At 36.6% G+C, this 17961-nt stretch overlaps 1 protein-coding gene across 3 annotated transcripts in view; it reads left to right on the forward strand.

Moving 5' to 3' along the window:
- The window catches only part of FBXW7 (F-box and WD repeat domain containing 7), a 166374-nt gene that overhangs the window by 68190 nt on the left and 80223 nt on the right, over positions 1 to 17961 (forward strand). Inside the window, exons 1-3 of one of the 3 annotated variants that reach the window (XM_054562479.1) lie at positions 3420 to 3434; positions 11292 to 11341; positions 11948 to 12526. In XM_054562479.1, coding sequence (XP_054418454.1) covers positions 12017 to 12526 — 510 coding nt within the window. In that variant the 5' untranslated portion in view covers positions 3420 to 3434; positions 11292 to 11341; positions 11948 to 12016. Of the gene's footprint in view, positions 1 to 3419; positions 3435 to 11291; positions 11342 to 11947; positions 12527 to 17961 lie in introns of those variants that run through there. The other 2 variants (XM_054562473.1, XM_054562487.1) reach the window with 2 other exon arrangements.

Consider the following 17961-nt stretch of genomic DNA (forward strand, 5'->3'; position numbering starts at 1 on the left):
GAAGAGTGAGGAAAGGTGACTTACCAGATAGAGTTACTAAACGGTGAACAAAGAAATATGTCAAAGAGAAGGAAACATGATTTACAAAGGTACAGACATGAGAACATACAGCATGTGGGTAGAATACAAGTAGATCAATGTTGTAGGATAATGTACAGTTTAAGACAAACCACTGTGTATTGAAGAAGGATGGAGGTGAGGCCGGATGAGGAACATCTTGCGTGCCATGTTGAGCAGTTTAGGCTTTATTCTGTAAAATAGTAATTTTCAGAAGTTCTGTATAGTCACTCAGGATTGCGAGTTCTCTGTGCACACTGTCTTCTCCCTCCGCCCCCCCAGCCCCCCACCCGGCCCCTGTACTCGTCAGCCCCACAAGCTTCCTCTGTTCTGTGTGGTATTTTGTATTCATTGAGCAAATGGTTCAGCACATAAACAGTTCGGAAACTGCCGCTGGGGTGTTGCCATTTCATGTGCTGGCAGCAGTATAGAGAGCAGATGAGACGGGTAGGAGACTAAAGAGGGAGCACGCTAGGGATGCGGTTCAGAGAGTCTGGGCAAGAGGCCTGTGGTATCTGCTTGTTAAATAGTACCAGAGAAGTGGGATTGATTGTGGAGCTACTTATGAGGTAGGCTCGGGGGGCTTAGTGATGACGGGTGGCAGAAGTGGGGGGACTTCCGTCACTCACGGCGAAGACGGTTTGTAACTGGTGATGAGAACCACCATGAGAATGGCTCTCAATTCCTCTCTCTCTCCCCTTTTTTAACTTTCAGAGAAGTTCTAAGTACAGTACCAAGAAACTATATTGCCACAGAACCATTTGATAAGTTGCCGACATGATATACCACCTATCTGCCCATGACGATTGAGTATGCACTTCATGTATACAAGGACATTCTCCTACGCAATCCCAATATAACCATTAAAATCAGGACATTGGTATTGATGTATTAGATCATCTATCCTTGGGCCCCATTTGAGTTTCACCAGTTGCTCAAATAATATCTCATGTAACAAAGATTTCATTCATAATCATGGGTTGCATTTAGTTATCATGTATCTGGAACAGTTTCTTGATCTTTACTGTCATCCCTTTGACACTTTTGACGATTGTAGGCTGGTCATTTTGAAGAAGGAACCTTAGTTTGGATTTGTCTCTTTATACATTAGTAGATTCAGGTTATGCATCGTTGACAGGAATATCACAGAACTGATGCTATGTTACTCTCATTGCTTCCTATTAGTTAAATATAATTTCAGTTTATCCCATCACTAATGCTTACTTTCACCCTCTCTCAATCTTTTTACATTGGGGGAACCCTTAAAATAATTTTCTGATCTTGAGAATCCCTAGGTAGAAATTATTATATGTACAACTCATGGTACCTCTTAGCTTGATCAGTACGTTGTAGATATAATAATTCATTGGTAGTTGTCAGTGCTCTTTTGAGTAGAGAATACTCTTTTCCGTGGATCTGTTTATATTGGCAAATTTATTAGCCTTTTTTTTTGTATGGTTCTCCTTCCCACAAAGGATATCAGTTATAATATAAGTTACTAGAGCAACTAGAGGAAATTACAGTTTTTTCCTTTTCCTACTTTACTACTTTATCTTTTTTACCTTTTCCAAATATGTCTTATCACAGATTTCTACTATACGAGATCCAAATGAGATATGATAAATACAAGAGTAGTTTTTTCCCCCATATTTAAAACTAAAAATGACATTTGAGCCAACTTTTCTTGGGGGAAAATACAGTCCCAGATAATTAAGCTTAACTTGCTTTCCTTCAAATTAATCTTTTTTTGTATTTTCAGAAATTTTGCAAACTCATAAGATATGTAAAAAGTTTGTATAACCAGCTTATGCAGTATTACCTCAGCAGATTTAATTCATATAAAGATTGTAAATTGATTGTGATTAATATTTTTTACAATATGAAACATTTATTGACAAAACTGGATAGTAACTCTACTAAAACCATAAGTCAAAGCAATATGAATACAAGTATTGCCTAGGTATAATTTTGTACAAGACTTTGAAAAAACATTTTCTTACATAGTCAGTAATATTGTAATAACTCTGTATGGTGCCAGGTGGGTACTAGAATTATCTGGGGACCACTTCCTAGATTATATAACTGTCTAAGCACTATGCTATACACCTGAAACTAATACAAAGTAATATTGAGTGTCAACTATAATTGAAAAATAAAATTAAATAAAAGAAAAACATTTTCTTACTCAGTGATATAATGGGGCTCAAATGTAGGCCTAGCAATTAGAAGATTACTTCTTTTTTATAGGCTCACAAACATAGAATATTTTTAAATCTTAAAAATAAAAATTTTATATACCTCTTTAGTGCGAATTTACCTCTTTAATGTAAAACTTATATTTACCTCGTGTGCTTGTTCTTTGCTTCACAAATACCATTTCAAGGTCAAACTTGAGATAAGAAACCACACACACATTTCCTTTTCAACTGAAATGAGACATTTCTTAGCTTGCTCTTGATGTTTATTGAATAATAAAAAGATTGTTCAAATGTGTAAGGAGTTAAAAATTATAGCGTAATGTTCATTGTTTTCCTTTGAATAGCAGGATATTCTTTTCTTCACAGAAATCCAGAACTTGTATGGGGCAGATCAGTAAAACTCATCTTGAATGTATAAGACTGCAGCTCTTCTTCCTTTTTTCTCAAGTCAAAATCTCACAATCAGAAGATTCAGAAAGAGGTCACCAGTGATAACACTTGTGTTGAAAGGGAAGGAAAATCTGTTCGGTTTTGTTCTGCAGCTTCTCCAGGTGGTTTCCAATAAAGACTTAAGACTTGCCGATACCCTTCTACACTCAAGCCCAAGCAGCAGAGGATACAACTCAAGATTTCTTCTTGTAACAGGATGTTTTCCAAAAGTGCATTTTCCTTTTAAATCCAAGAATTTTGTCCCTTGAAGTCCAAAACCCTTTCTTCATACCTTACAGGGACCGAAGAATAAGTGCTACACTGGCTAGTTTCTGCAGCCATTCTTCATCTTCAAAGTATTCAACAAAAGTGTAGTGTTCTTTTGTCTTAAAAGGACCCCTTTCAGCTCAATACCCTGTTGAGAACTTTTCCTCTGCTAAGCCCCTGGATTTCTTTATGTAGTAGGAGATGTTCTTTAGACATTCTGGAGTGAAATGACCTTTGTTTAATGAAGTTAATCATTTTATAGTGTCTTCCAGAACTTTTTAAATTTTGTCCCAACAGTTTTTGACACCAGAGTACATGGATGCCTTCTGAGTCAGTTCAGGTCTCCAGAGAAACAGATGTCAACACGAGGTTCCATGTGCAGGGAGGCCCCTGCCCAGAGTTGGCTGCTGGGGCATTCTCGCCGCGCTCAGTCATTGGCTAGAGGGAGCGTGGCCTCGTGCGAATGTTGCGGTGGACTCCCAGGTGAGGGAGCTGCGGGCTGTCCAGCAGCTCTGCTCCTCATAGCAGGTTCTGTCAAAGGGACATTGAGCAGGGCACCGCTGTGGCAAGCCATGCCTTCCCCATCCCATTTGGGTTTTGGCATCATCCCAGCGTGTGGACACCTTTCTCGCCCTGCTCACGTTTGGCTCCCCCACTCAAACAGATGTTTTTCACTCTACTCTGCCTGTGACCCACCGGGTTGTCCACTGTAGTAGGCAGGCTTTGGCACTCCATGCTGTGTGCCTCTCCTTCCCTCACGCCCCACAAACATGAGATCCTCCTTGGTCTGCTTTGACAGGCCCTCTCTGCTGGACCGTAACCTTACTTCCCACACTTAGGTCTGACTTGCTTGGCTTCACCCGATGGCTTTAACACTAAATTGTTGAGGGAGCACATAGTAGGACAGAAAGGAAGAGCCATCTGGATTTCTTAAATCCATATCTGGCTAGAATATGGTTCCCTTTAGCGATGTAGGAAAAATGGTAGGCGGACCAAAGAACAAATTGGAGTTGAGAGAGAGAGAGACAAGAGAGAGATGGAGACAAACAGAACAGGAGTTTGGGTTTTAAAATAATGAATTTAGGGTGACTGGGACATCCAGGTAAAACTAATAGGCTCGGTAGGGGGGTTTGGCTGGAGATAATAGAACTGGTTGTCATTAGTTTCTGTGTGACAGTGGAAACCCGAGGTTTCCAAGAACCTGCAGAGAAGGGAGGAGCTGGCCGTGGAGGAGAGCAGGGCTGCCTGAGGGGCGCTGCCCAGGGCGCTGTGGGACAGGCGCCGTAAAGAAGGGAGCGTGCTTTGCTTGTTCGACAAAGTAAAAGCACAAAAACGGTAAGAGACCCATTCGGGTTTAGCAACCAGTTTAGAATTGTTAGATTGCAGTTAGTGGAGTTAAATGGGAAGGAATAATTACATTTGGCCAATACAAAAATATGTATTAAAAGTAAAAAAAATAGGTATTGTTATGTGGACTGAAAAATAGTGTTTTGTGTTCTTTCTGGTAAAGATGTACATGATTGATGAGGTATGTGGATTTAAATTTTTCAGTTCAAAACCATAAAATTTGATTACTTGCTGTTTGTATGATAATATTCTCCATATCGTTCATTTTGCATCGATTTTGTTAATCTACATTACTAAGGATCTCTTCAGCCAATTTTGCAGTCTTTGGAAGAGTTTCACTTAGGTTACATATATGACAGTTACCTGCTGTGGAACTAGAATTACTCAAAAAGTTATGTGCTTTAGAAGCATTAATTACATATTTGTTTTTTACAGCCTGTGCTGAAAATAACAAGAAATTTGATAAAGAGATTAAAATGATGTTAATGACTTGGAGGATAATTTATAAATAAATATTAAAATATATTTATATCATATCAGTTTCAAAAGTACTACAAGTGACTTGTTAGTGCAGACACCAACTTTTAAAAATGTGTTTAAAGTAATTGTTATTTGTGTCCTGCTTTGAAGTTCTTTGGTGTAAAAATAATGTTCAGCACATGGCAAGCTTTAAAAAGATTAAATATGTAATCTTTAGTGAGTAATAATTATTTACTCACTAACCAAATGTTTTGAGGACCTACTAAGCCAAACATTTTTGTAGGTGTGAATATAACAGTGGTGAGAAGGAAAGTCTCTTTCCTTATGGAGCTTAACTCCTAGTGGGAAGAGGCAAATAATACATGAATAAATGGATGGATGGGTAGATAGACAGGCAGGCAGACAGATAGATAGGTGCTTATATAGTAGGCACTACTTTTGTACAGTGCCATGGAGAAGGGTAAAACAGGGCAAGGGGAAAAGGGAATAATTTTAACTGGGATGATTGGGGAAAGTGTCATCGATTAGGAGATATTTGAACATAGTCCTGAAGGAAGAAACGGGGAGAACTGTGTAGATATCTGGAGAGATCCTTTAGGCAGAGGGGACAGCCAGTGCAAAGGCTCCAAAGTAGCAGCTTATTTTCCTCTTCAAGAAGGAATGAGGGCAAAAAGAGTGGAGCAAAGTTAAAAAAAGAGAGAACAGAAGAATATGAGCTCCGAATGATGGGATGTGTGCAGATTTTATAGGACCTGACAGGCAACCATTAAAAAATATGTTTTTATTCTGAGTGAGATGAGAAACTTTGATTGAATTTAGAGTTAGCAGAGTGACCTGCCTTACTTTCTCATGTTAGTTTGGCATATAGAGAGTTACAGTATGAAGGCAGAGTGTTAGTAAGTCGTGTGGCTGGGAGAGGCCTACTGGCGATTGGAGAAGTTCTAGGATTTCGTGAGCATTCTGCACTCCTTGCAGAATGTGATTGCAACCTTTGAGTTATCCTTCTGCTGATCAGTACAGTGTGGTTTCTTTTCCTGCCGTCTTTGTCTTAAAGCTTCTTAAATGACTTTGTAGGATTAGTTCAAGCCTAATGAGTCCTGCCTGCCATATACCTTCCAAAAATATTAATATTCTACAGTCATTTGGAGGCTATGGCAATTTGCTTAAGTCACCCCTTGTTTTAGTAGTGTAACTAATACTCTGTCTGCTGTCATTTCAAGTTAGTCTTTGCCTTGGACTCTTGGGTCTCATAACTCTAGTTCACTCTCAGTCAGTCTTTTAGAGCTTAGTTTAACGTGTACTGTGCCCACGTGATTCCTTTAAGCATTTTAAGATGAGCAGTTCAAATGGTTTTAGATGATCAAAGGTCTTATGAAAGCAGGGTTCATGAGAAACTAGTTGAAAAGTTTGTGAGAAACTGGCTTATGAAATAAAAGCACTGAAATTAGGTCTGAAGTATCACAGAGTCAACAGGTATAGTGACTAAAATTTACCCTGTATTTTCTAGGATTTGGGAAAAGTTACAGTACTGTTTTACCTAAATAACCTGAATTTTGAATTTTGAGGATTAAAATTACTTTAATACTTTATTTTGGGATGGAGCTGACTGTAAATGTCTCCTCCTTTCGGTACCCTTAGGTTAGGACCTCTCTGGACTTCACAGTTCATGAAAGATCCTGCCACAAGAATGCTGTTCTCCCCACTTACTAAAGGGGAACCAGAAGCCAGTGATTACCTTATACAAAGTCCAACTTTATTTAATACGGACTGTCTGAACTTTTGATTCATTTGAAAAATTTAGTGTTGAATATCTATATTAGAGCTGTTAATTTCTCTAATCATTTATCCTTTATTAGATTACCAGAATCATAACAATAGTAATGGTGTGGCTTCTTCATTGATATGTCAGAATACTGTGTAAATCTTGAATTGCAAGTAGTGGTCTGTCTAGAGGATTTAGATAAAGTAGGTATAGTATATCCTAACTATCTGCAGATTGTATAGTGATTCTGGTTTTGGAAAAGAAGGCTATATCAATCTTAGAGAATATATTATTTTATTTTTTTAAGATCTAATTATTTTTAGAGAGAAGGGAAGGGAGGGAGAGGGAGAAGGAGAGAAACATTGATGTGAATCGGTTGGTTGCACGTGCTCCAACCAAGGGCCAAACCTGCAACCCAGACTGTGCCTGACCAAGAATTGAACTGGTGACCTTTTGCCTTGTGAAGTGATGCCCAACCAACCAAGCCACACTGGTCAGGACTAGAGAATATGTTCTTTTAGGATTTTTGTTGTACATAGTTATATAGACTGAGGCACATGAAAGAAAACTCAGTTGAGTGTCAATTTCTGGTCCTTGCTTTGCTAGAAGCTTGCAGTCAATTTACTTTGAGCCTCAATTGCTTGTCTGTGAAGTGAGGAACATTTTTAATTTATGAGGTTGGCCAAAAAGTTCTTTTAGTTTTTTTCTGTATGATGGCTCTAGTAGTGCTTAGCTGTCTTTAACTTCCTTTGAAACAACATTGTTAGATTGTGTTGTGACAGCTGTCATATAGGCGTGCATTTCTTTAAAAAAATCAAAATTGATGAGTTTATGTGCAACCATTTTAATATTGAACATGGAAGAAAATATGCAACATTTTCGGCATGTTATGCTTTATTATTTCAAGAAAGGTAAAAATGAAACTGAAATGCAAAAAAAGATTTGTGCAGTGTATGGAGAAGTTGCTGTGACTGATCAAACATATCAGAAGGGATTTGCCAAGGTTCTTGGTACCACTGACCTTTTGGCCAAATAATTCTTTGCTGTGGGGCTGTCTTATGCATTGGAAGATGTTTAGCAGCACCTCTGGCTTCTACCCACTAGAAGCCAATAGCAGGAGATAGCCGACATACTAAAAATATCCACATCAATAAAGTTTTTGGTGAAAATGAAAAATGTGTCTTTTATTTTATGGAAAAAACTAAGTGGACTTTTTGGCCAACCCATTAAAATTTCTATGATTTTCTTCTATCAGCATTATTCCTGACTTTGAATTTTTTTCATTCTCATTATGCACAATTATCAAGGAAATCATACAATTTAATGTCAAAATGTATTAGCCACCAGATTTTATTTACTGACCTACAGTGTGGTCTCACTACTTATTGATAAAAACCTGTTATGTATTTGATATATGTTGACATTTTATATCTCTACTGGTAAGAAATAAAAGAGCATCCTTTATTATTATTATGCATTGATTTTTCTTTTTAGGATATAGGATTCTGTTTGTTGATGTTTGTATTTTGTATGACATAGTATCTGAAATTACACAAAAAATTTTCTTTAAAAAAGTTTAGAATTAGAATTTTAAAAGCAAGAATATGCATTCTTTTGATAATACTTCATTTACTAATTTTCCTATCTGGCAGTTTCAAGTTTTGGATCATGGGTGCTCAATTTTTTCTTTTCAATGTGGGGCTTTATAAACTAGTTTTTAAAAGGTATTCCCCCCCTAAAATATTTACAAGTTGATTCTGATTTCTTACTAATTTTTGGATAAGTATTTATTGTTTTAATCAGGCCATTAGCTTATTTAGTAGATTACTTTTTGAACTAATTTCCTAGAAATACTGTTTTTGTTTAATTTTAAATTTATGAATATCAACAGCAAATGAAAATTTTCCCCTACTTTCTATATGTTTATTCCCATTTCCATGACCAAAATTGATAGTTTAGAGACATTCAACCAATATATATAGTACTTGAAAAAATTTTTGTATGTCTATCAATTAGGTATTTCTCGCTTCTTTTAATATTCTGGAATTCTTGCTGTCTGACTCATAGCTGCATTGTTTATTTTACATTAGCTATGCTTTAAATCTGATTTTTCTACTTGGATTTACCAGTTTTGATCAGGTCTATCTATAAGAATCTGTGTTATTTTGAAAGATATTTACATGTCACATTGTAAGTATGAGAGGCAGCGAACTTTATTTGCCTAAATTAAGACACTTTTCTGTTCCCCCAATATAACACTAAAGTTATGCAATGATAATGATTTAAATTTTTATTATTTATAATTGGTAATAACTGTTTATTGATGACCAGCTCTGGTCCTATTTTAGAAATACCAGTAATAAATTCTCTGTTGATTGATAGGCTGACTGCTATTCTTTATGTTTTATGACCTTTGTCCCTCATCTTTTCACTTTGTAAGCTACTCATTTAACCTGTTTCATTAACCTGTATGTCATTTAACCTGTTTCAGTCTCGTAAAAATATGCCTGTTAGGTTGGGCACACAAAGGGCAATGTGTCTGTGGCCTCTGTTGTCCCAGTCAGTGTCCCTGATTTCATGCTCTTCTGTGCGTAAGTGGAAAGCATCCTGTTAGTGTTAGATACAATTACTAAAGCAAGATTTTGATTCTCTTTGAAGGAAACTTAGGTACAAGAGAGCTACCCTTATATATTGGGATACTATATATATTCACTTGTGATTTTGGTCAGTGTTTTTCAATATCTTATTTTTAACCTGCTCTCTTGTGATATTTTCAGTTTGTCTTTGACATATATTAGCTGGTGATTTTGATGACCTTTATTTTCTGAAGTTTGTCTTCTGAAAACAATGGATATATTTAATGTGCTTTTTCTAAGGAACTCTACCTTCTGCTCTTGTTTAAACTGATATAATTATTTATATTTGATGGTTTCAGTCTATGTCAAATAGAAATTTTGTATTGTGCTTGCCCGAGTTGTAAATAAGAACCACTTGACTTTTAAACGCCACATTTAATATATATTACATCATGGTTTATTGATTACATTTGATCATCAAAATCACATGCACCAAGGAAAGTTCACTTTCTTTCTCCCTAAAGGACTATTTCATATCTCCCTCTTCAGATTTCTAATACCCCTCTCCCAAGATCACTCTTAGCTGATGTCCTTGCTTCCTACTTTAACCAATTAAGAAAAAAGGGGGGGAAGGAATAAGAAGGGAATGTCCAAAGACTCCCACCACTATAAATCACACCTATTTTCAACTGTTTCCACATTGAGAAATATAATGAAAAAATAAGTCAAACAAATTTAAAGTATCTATAATACCACTCTGCTTTTCCATCTGGTACCATAAATGACATATCCATTTTCCTAACTAAAACCAGTTCTTAACTTTCGAATTTTTCTCATCCCCTTTTAACAGCTAAGGATATCACCATTTCTTCTATTTCTTGCTTACATTATCAACTTTTTGTTTTGCAAGTACTGCATTGTTCTTGTCATTATACAGATATGCTGCTGATTCTCTAATCTTAAAGAAATCACAAATCTTTCCTGCGAATTACCCATTTTCCCTGTCAGTGTACTCTTATTCCCTTTTGCAGCAGACTTCTAACTTGTCTATATTGACCATCTCTTTTCTAGTCTCTTAACTCTAAGACTTCAAATACCAAAAATTTCTCCCCTTACTAGTGACCTCCCTGTTGCTGAATCCAATGGTCAGTTCTTTGTCTTTATCCCATTGATATATCACAGTGGTTGTTTATCATTTACTTTTCTCCTTTTGACTCTATGTTTTATGGGGCTTCAAGGATAACACTCGTTCCTGATTTTATTTCTTAGTCATCTTTGCTGGTGGTTACTCCTCCTCTTTTAGAATGTTGGAATGCCTCAGGACTCAATTTTTGTATAACTCTTCTCTTTCTACAATTAACATTTCTAATATAATTAGAATCTAAGAATCCCCCACCCCAATATAGCTTATTTCTTAGAAAGTGTAGATTATATATACTGAAATTAATTATGCTATTTTGAAACTGTCTTTCAGACTTTCTTGACCCTGTTTCAAAGCTTGCAATGAGAATTGTTCTCTTTAGGGGGGGATCAACCATCTGTTGACAAGGGTTGGAAAAGTAAATAAGACTTTTATATGAGGACCATTGTGATATGATATAGTTACTCTTAATGTGTGATAGAAAATAGATGTTGTATTTCTTATATTTTGCAAATATATACAGATATTTTAAAGGCATTTCATATGAATTTGTAATGTGTTAGCATTATTTGAACATATCCACACAAATACCTTCAAAGGCTAAAATTAAAGGATAAACATGAAGTTTGTCAGATCAAATTTTAGAGCTTATGTTAAAAAATATAAAAGTAAATATACTTGATATATAAAATTTGAGGAATATGGTAAAAGATAAATTTAAAGGGCCTATAATACCATTACCTAAATGTAGTTTATATTTTGAAGTACTGTCTTTCAAGTCTTTATATAGTTTAAAAATCATGCTGTGGTCATATAACTCCCTGCATTTTGCTCTTAGCATGATACAAGCATGCATGTTTCCACGTTTTTAAAATGAACATCATGTTTAGGATTGCACTGTGTCTGTCCTCTCCCACCGATTCCTTTGTCTTGAACAATTAGGTTTTGATTATTTTTATTGACATTTATTTTTATTTTTTTGCTTTTGTGGATAAAGCTGCAGTGAGCTGCATAATTTTTTTTTTCTGTTTTAGGATTACTTCCTTAGGATAGATTGCCAGAAGTGGAGTTACTGGGTCAGAGGGTATGGTCTTATGAACTTCTTTCCTTTTTAAAAAAAAAATTTTTTTTCTTTTGTTTATTTGCTATTCAGTTGAAAATTGAAACTCATAATGATTATACTTGGTATCTCAGAAAACTGTATAAAGGCAAGGTTCTGTGATCAGGAAAGTTTGGGAAATTCCTAGGGTAAAAAAGCCTTTTAACTTGGTTTACCTTAGCGTTTCCTGAACTTAACTGAGTGTCAGATATGTTTTTTTCTTTGTGATATGCTTCCTAACATTTTGTGGAAATTTTATAAAAGATAAAGTTTATGAACTACTAATCCACAATTTCAAATTGTTTTTAGTGGTCAAAGCAACTAAATCTTCGTTCTAAAATTATTTTTAAAAAGGAGATTAAAATTTAGCTGTTTACTATGTGATTTTGGAGGGGATGTCTTTATAAAGTCTCATAACTTTTACAATTTAAACTTTCTATATTGATTCCTCAAGAACATCTTAATGCTTCAGTGACACCAAAATACTTTTTATAATCTTTAATAAAAGTTGGAATATAGACATAAAAGATTAAAGTAGAAGATAATATAGATTGTACAAATCTTTTTTGTCCCATTTATTTTTCCCTACAGAATGTGAAAACCTTTGCATCTTCTGATAGTCTAGCCAAGGTCCAAGAAGTAGCAAGCTGGCTTTTGGAAATGAATCAGGAACTGCTCTCTGTGGGCAGCAAAAGACGACGAACTGGAGGCTCTCTGAGAGGTAACCCTTCCTCAAGCCAGGCAGATGAGGAGCAGATGAATCGTGTGGTAGAGGAGGAACAGCAACAGCAACAGCAACAGCTAAGGCAACAAGAGGAGGAACACACCGCGAGGAATGGAGAAGTCGTCGGCGCAGAACCTAGACCCAGAGACCAAAATGATTCCCAGCAAGGACAGTTGGAAGAAAACAATAATCGCTTTATTTCAGTAGATGAGGACTCCTCAGGAAACCAAGAAGAACCAGAGGAAGATGAAGAACATGCTGGGGAACAAGATGAGGAGGATGAAGAGGAAGAGGAAATGGACCAGGAAAGCGATGATTTTGATCAGTCTGATGACAGTAGCAGGGAAGATGAACATACACATAGTAACAGTGTCACAAACTCCAGTAGTATCGTGGACCTGCCTATTCACCAACTCTCCTCCCCATTCTATACAAAGACAACAAAAGTGAGTATATTCAGTGTGCTGTGCACTTGAGAAATTTTACATATCCATATTAATTGTAATAAACTTATCTCATGCTCTTTGTATTACTGCAAAATTATTCTTCAGATCTGTAATAATAAAATGAACTTATTTTTGTTTTACAAAAGTATTAGAAAACATTAGAAACAAATACTGATAAGGGACAATCTTATTAAAAATGGAGGGAAGGTAATTGATCCTGTTTATTATGGTGAAAAATAATTAATATCAAATTTTATTTTAAATGTTGTCTCTGGAACAGAGGTTGGTAGGTTGTGTGCAGTAGAGAGGGTTGGGGTGGAACATGATTTGTGTAAATCAAATAGTAGAAATCTTTTCTTATTTACAAAATGCAGCCTGTGGGGGTGGCGGTATTCAGAAGTGTTAGTTACTCCAAGATGTGAATTAGTGGAAGTTACTTCATAGTTTTCTTATTATGATGATTAAAATTTATCCTTTGTAAATAGTCTTCTCTGTAACTACAGCCTGAATGTTAATATTTGGTTGTTGGTGAAATCTGAGGGGTTTTTTTAACATTATAAAGTATTTCGTGACATATTTCAGATTAAACATTGTTTCTACATTATGAATCAACAAGAATGCATGGCGCTATCTTCACTGCTTGCTTTCCTGCAGATTTTATTTTAATTAAAACATTCGGGAACACCAGAATAATTGGTTTTTCTTTCTGACTCCATTTCAGTGGAACACCCTGTTTAGTTCTCCAAGAGATTTGAATATTGACTCTAGGGTAACAAGTCATTTGGGTTGATAGTTGACTGTGAGAGATGGGAGGAGATGATGTGAAGAGGCTGAGATTTCCAACTTTCTGCCGCGTTTCAGCCTCTACTCCCCATGCCTGCTTTTTTCCTTTCCCTTCCCATTCCTGGGGGATAGCTCTGTATCTGCCTCCTTATCTCATTTAGCTAGCAGTGGTCCATGGAGTTAGCCGTAGACATATTTTAAAAGGAAGACGGTTAGACTCCTCTCAAAACTGGAGGCATCTTATCAACTCAGGGACTTGGCGATTAGTTTAGTGCTGAGTAAAACCAGCTCCATTTGATACAGTCCTTTGCGGCTATGCTGGCGGTCAGCGACTGGCATACACTCGCCAGTTATACTGTCACTACTTCCCAGGGTTTTCTTTGCTACTGAATAGGCAGGGAGGTGCTGAAATGTTAGTCTCTCTGAACTTGAGGGAGGAAGTGATTGGGCAGCTGCTGTAAATTTGGTCTTTCCAGAGCTTGTTCTCTGGGGTGGCATGTGCGCTTCTTTCCTCAAAACATTCCTGGATGCCGTGCCCCTTAAAATTGTGGTCGTGACCAGAGGCAGGGATGGTGGAGGAAAAGAAGCAGCATTATTTCTCTCACTACCAAGTCTTTCTCCCCTCCTGCCCCATCAAAATATAGTGAAAGTGAAGTTACGTACTGTGTGGCCTTTGCTTCAAAATAATACTGAAGGGAAGAAAAAGAAGGAGGGTATAGACTGGCCACATGTTGCTCATTGTCGAAGCTGGGTTACAAGGATGTGAGGGTTCATAGGTATTATTCTGTGTAGTTTTTCAGGTGTGTTTCAAGTTTTCCTTAATAAAATATGTTTAAGTTGTAAAGAAACTGAATACACATATACACATCACACAATCATAACCAAAACTGAAAATGGGAGTTTTTTCTTAAATAGCTCTTAAGTGAGTGCTGACTTTTCTCCTCTACATTGAATTTTATTTTCTCTGAGTTTTGATGCTGTTGAAATTATAGGAAAGTATAATAAGACATCGTGTATTTTTTTTTTTTTTTTTTTTGCTGGAGATAGAACTTATTTTAATCAATATTTTAGGCAATGTTGCTATTTAATGATCTATTCAAAGAGAAGAGAAAGTAAAAAGAATTAGATTCAGATGAGGTACGTGACAACTTCTGTCCTTTTTCCCACTCAGGCAGTAAGATAAATAAGGTCTGTAGTAGTTTATCCTCTCACGCCTTTTGCTTATTTTTAAATTTAAAGTGAACCATTAATTTAGCCCATAAAAAATATACAAACAGATTTAACATTACCTCCTTTAACTTAATATCTTCACACTTAGTTTAATATTTCAATTGCTGTATCATTTTTGTGTCAGTGTGTGAAATTAAATTTTTAAAACATACTTATTCCTAATTTCCTAGCCCGTTTGCTAGTGTAGATTTTGTTCAGATGGTTCGATCTAAGAAGGAGCTGCCTTCAGGGAGCCCCTCTTGTGGTTTCCATGCATTTTGTCACCCCCTCTCCAGATGCTGCAGCAGTGCTTCGGCTCTTGGCCAGATGGCTCTGACTCTTACAGCTGCCGCTCTGCTTTGTGGAGAAGGTTCAGACCTTTCACAGCGCAGTTTGCGCAGCTTCTGTCTCCGTCTCTTGATCTCCCTCCCTCAAGGTTACTGTATCCAAGATGGAGTTCATATCTCTCCTCTGTTTTCTCAGGATTCAGTGGAGGAGTGGAGGTTTAGTATTTAATTGCATTATCTTATTTAAGAAAGAAGTTTAATGAAAACTAAGCCTTGCTGAACAGTGCAAAGCTCTCAGTAATTTCTGCTACATTTCAAATTAAACATAAGAAAGCCAGGTAGACAAAACAGCTCTTTTTCTAAAAGAAGTCATCATAGTACTCAGTAGGAAGACTTGTAGTACACAGGTTTGACAGGTGCTGTATTTTTCCCCCTCAAGGTGAAATTGTAAAGAGAACTTCTAGATACGTATTATACATAGCATAGCACCTCCTTAAAAACAGACTATACTGAATTTAAGTCATTTTGGTGACTCTTGAGTTGTGAACACAAATTACTGTTTTGTACATACAAGCTCACACGCCTGGACTGAGGCCTGTTTCTACTGATAGCAGAAATAGATGTGTGTGTGTGTGTTTACATGTGCACATATACACGTATATACATATACATGTGTGTCTATATGCTTTTGATATATTGTTTATTTTGAGGCCATTTGCCTCCGTAAATATGGCAAGAAGAGTATAAACTGATTAGACTGCCGAGGCAACAATGCCCTTCACATAAGTAGGATTTCAGTCGGCAGTTGGCCTCTTTGTGTTTTTGCCCATTCCTGGAGCTCTTCTTCAGCAGTGTTCTCACAGTACTTTATTTTTTCAACAGCATTTAAAAAACGTCACCTACTACTGTGTTGCTTCAAAAGAAAATGTTAGTTGCCCATGTGGATAAATGTGTTTAGTACACTAATGAGGGAAAAGCTCTCTGTTTTAAATACTCTGTTTTGGAGCAGCTTTAAATTCTTGATCATGATACATATGAGACACTTCTACAAACATTATTCTGGGCCATAGTTTCAAGTCTTCTTAAATTGTGGCTTCTGAGAAGAGTAGAGGTATAATAATCTTTTTTAAAATCCCATTTTTAAAGGTTTACATGGGATTAGCCTTCTACAGTTTGACTCAACATACCTTTCAAATTTTATTATTTGGCACTTTCTTAACATACCATGTGGACAGCTAGACTGACTTATTCATCATTCCTGAACATGCAAATATGTATATGTGAATATGATATTAATGAAAAAATCATTTTTGATCCTTCTTTGCATTGGTTGCTTGTTTGAAAGTGTATTGAAAACTATCAAACCTCTTTGGACAATTGTTTTTCTCCCTAGTCAACCTCTGTTTGATTTTACGGGAGCCTGTGGCAATAATATACATTAGAAATTTGAGACTGTTTTAATGGTAAAAGTCAGGGGTAGGGTCAGCTAAGAATTGGTGTTTATTAAGCCCATACAGTTTGCAAGTTCCTAGGACAGGTAAGTGAGGAGAAGTCACAGAGAGACCAAATGATTCACTCAAAAATCACAATGTGACTAGTGATTTTAATCTAGATCTGTGTAATTTCATAAAAACCCTTTCTTTTCATGTGCTATGCTGCCCTCTATGGTAGAATTTGGCAAACATAAATTCTAGACTCTGGAGTGTGCCATGACTTTGTAATGTCATGTCACATTTGAAGTCACCAGAGCTACCCTTTAGAAAATACAGAGAGCTCCGTTGAGTGCTTTTCTTTATGTATTTAACAAACAGTATTGAAGATTTGAGGTCTCAAGGCTAAAGCTGTAACAGGAAGATACGACAATGAAATTTGAGACTGGATATCAGATCTCAGTTATCACTCTCTCTAGAGTTTATCAAATGTGCTCCTTAACCAGGTGTCGTGTGCTAGCTATTTCTGTCAATTTGGTTAGTCTGCCTACAAATTCTAGAGTTAGTGTGCTTCCCCAGAGAGGCCCATCTCTTCACTTTTAACTCGCTCTGTCAACAGCCTATCACATTAAAGAATAAATAAATAAATAAATAAACTTGTTTTCTTATTATTTATTTATAGGTTGGGAAGAGATGCCCAGCCTATACTAAAGACTCATTTTACATTGTAATGCAGAGCAACAACTCATTTACTACTAAAATGAAAAGCAAAAGCAAATGAGGTTACCAATTCACCGGGTTTTGAATCCTCCTGAACTTTTCATGAAGAGCCCACGTTTGAGCACTGATTTCTGCTTCTGCTTCTTAGTGCCTTCCATCTGTTCTCACACAGCTTCATTCCTGATCTCAACTTAGTCTGTTTATTCCCATCCTAAAACTAATCGTTTTAAAAAATCCTTTTCTCCTCAAATAACAAGTAAACGTTTATTGTTTCTTAGTCCACCATCCTCCAACCACTCCCTTGAACCGCCGCTACTGGGAAACTTTGTAGGACAGCGTGACTAACGTCTGAAATCTAACAGGGCACTAACATCTACTCCATTATCTGTAGAAATCTAGAGAGTCCTGGTTGCCCCGGGACGTCCCTGGTCTTGTCTTGTTCTTGTAAGACAACTTAAGTTCATATTCTGTTAGGTATAGGCATGTCCAGCAAAAAAGGAGGGCTACGTGAGGCAGTCTCTTGAATAATATGAGCTAAAAAATGTAGCCCAGTGAATAGCCATGCCTCCTACTTTTGTGTGAAGGAGGAAAAACTGGAAATATTCACTCAGCGCAGTTTAACCCAATTTTAAACACACAGAGGGGACTGAAGTGGTGGAAAGGGGGACAGCTCGAGAAAATAAAATTTCCTCCTAACCTAAGAGTGATGAGAGCTTTTTAGATTGGAGCTTGAATTTTGATTTTGTCACTCATTACATGACCATAAGTATGTAATGACGTGGGACTGCTTCTTTATCTGTAAAATAAGACCTATTCCTCAGGGTTTTTGTAAGGATTAAGTGAAATAACATCTGTAAAGCAAGCAGTATGGTGCCAGGGACGCTCAGGTAGCTTGCAGATGTAAGCTTGCAGCCTCGGTTTGTCTGTCTGCCTCTTATCCTTTGCCCCTAATCCTGTAGAATACACTTCATTTCCCACAGCAGATACTGGTTTATTTGTTTTTTAT

Source organism: Pteronotus mesoamericanus, unplaced genomic scaffold (genome assembly GCF_021234165.1).
Source record: "Pteronotus mesoamericanus isolate MK-2021 breed Mesoamerican mustached bat unplaced genomic scaffold, CSHL_Meso_final contig_163, whole genome shotgun sequence".
Classification (NCBI taxonomy): domain Eukaryota; kingdom Metazoa; phylum Chordata; class Mammalia; order Chiroptera; family Mormoopidae; genus Pteronotus; species Pteronotus mesoamericanus.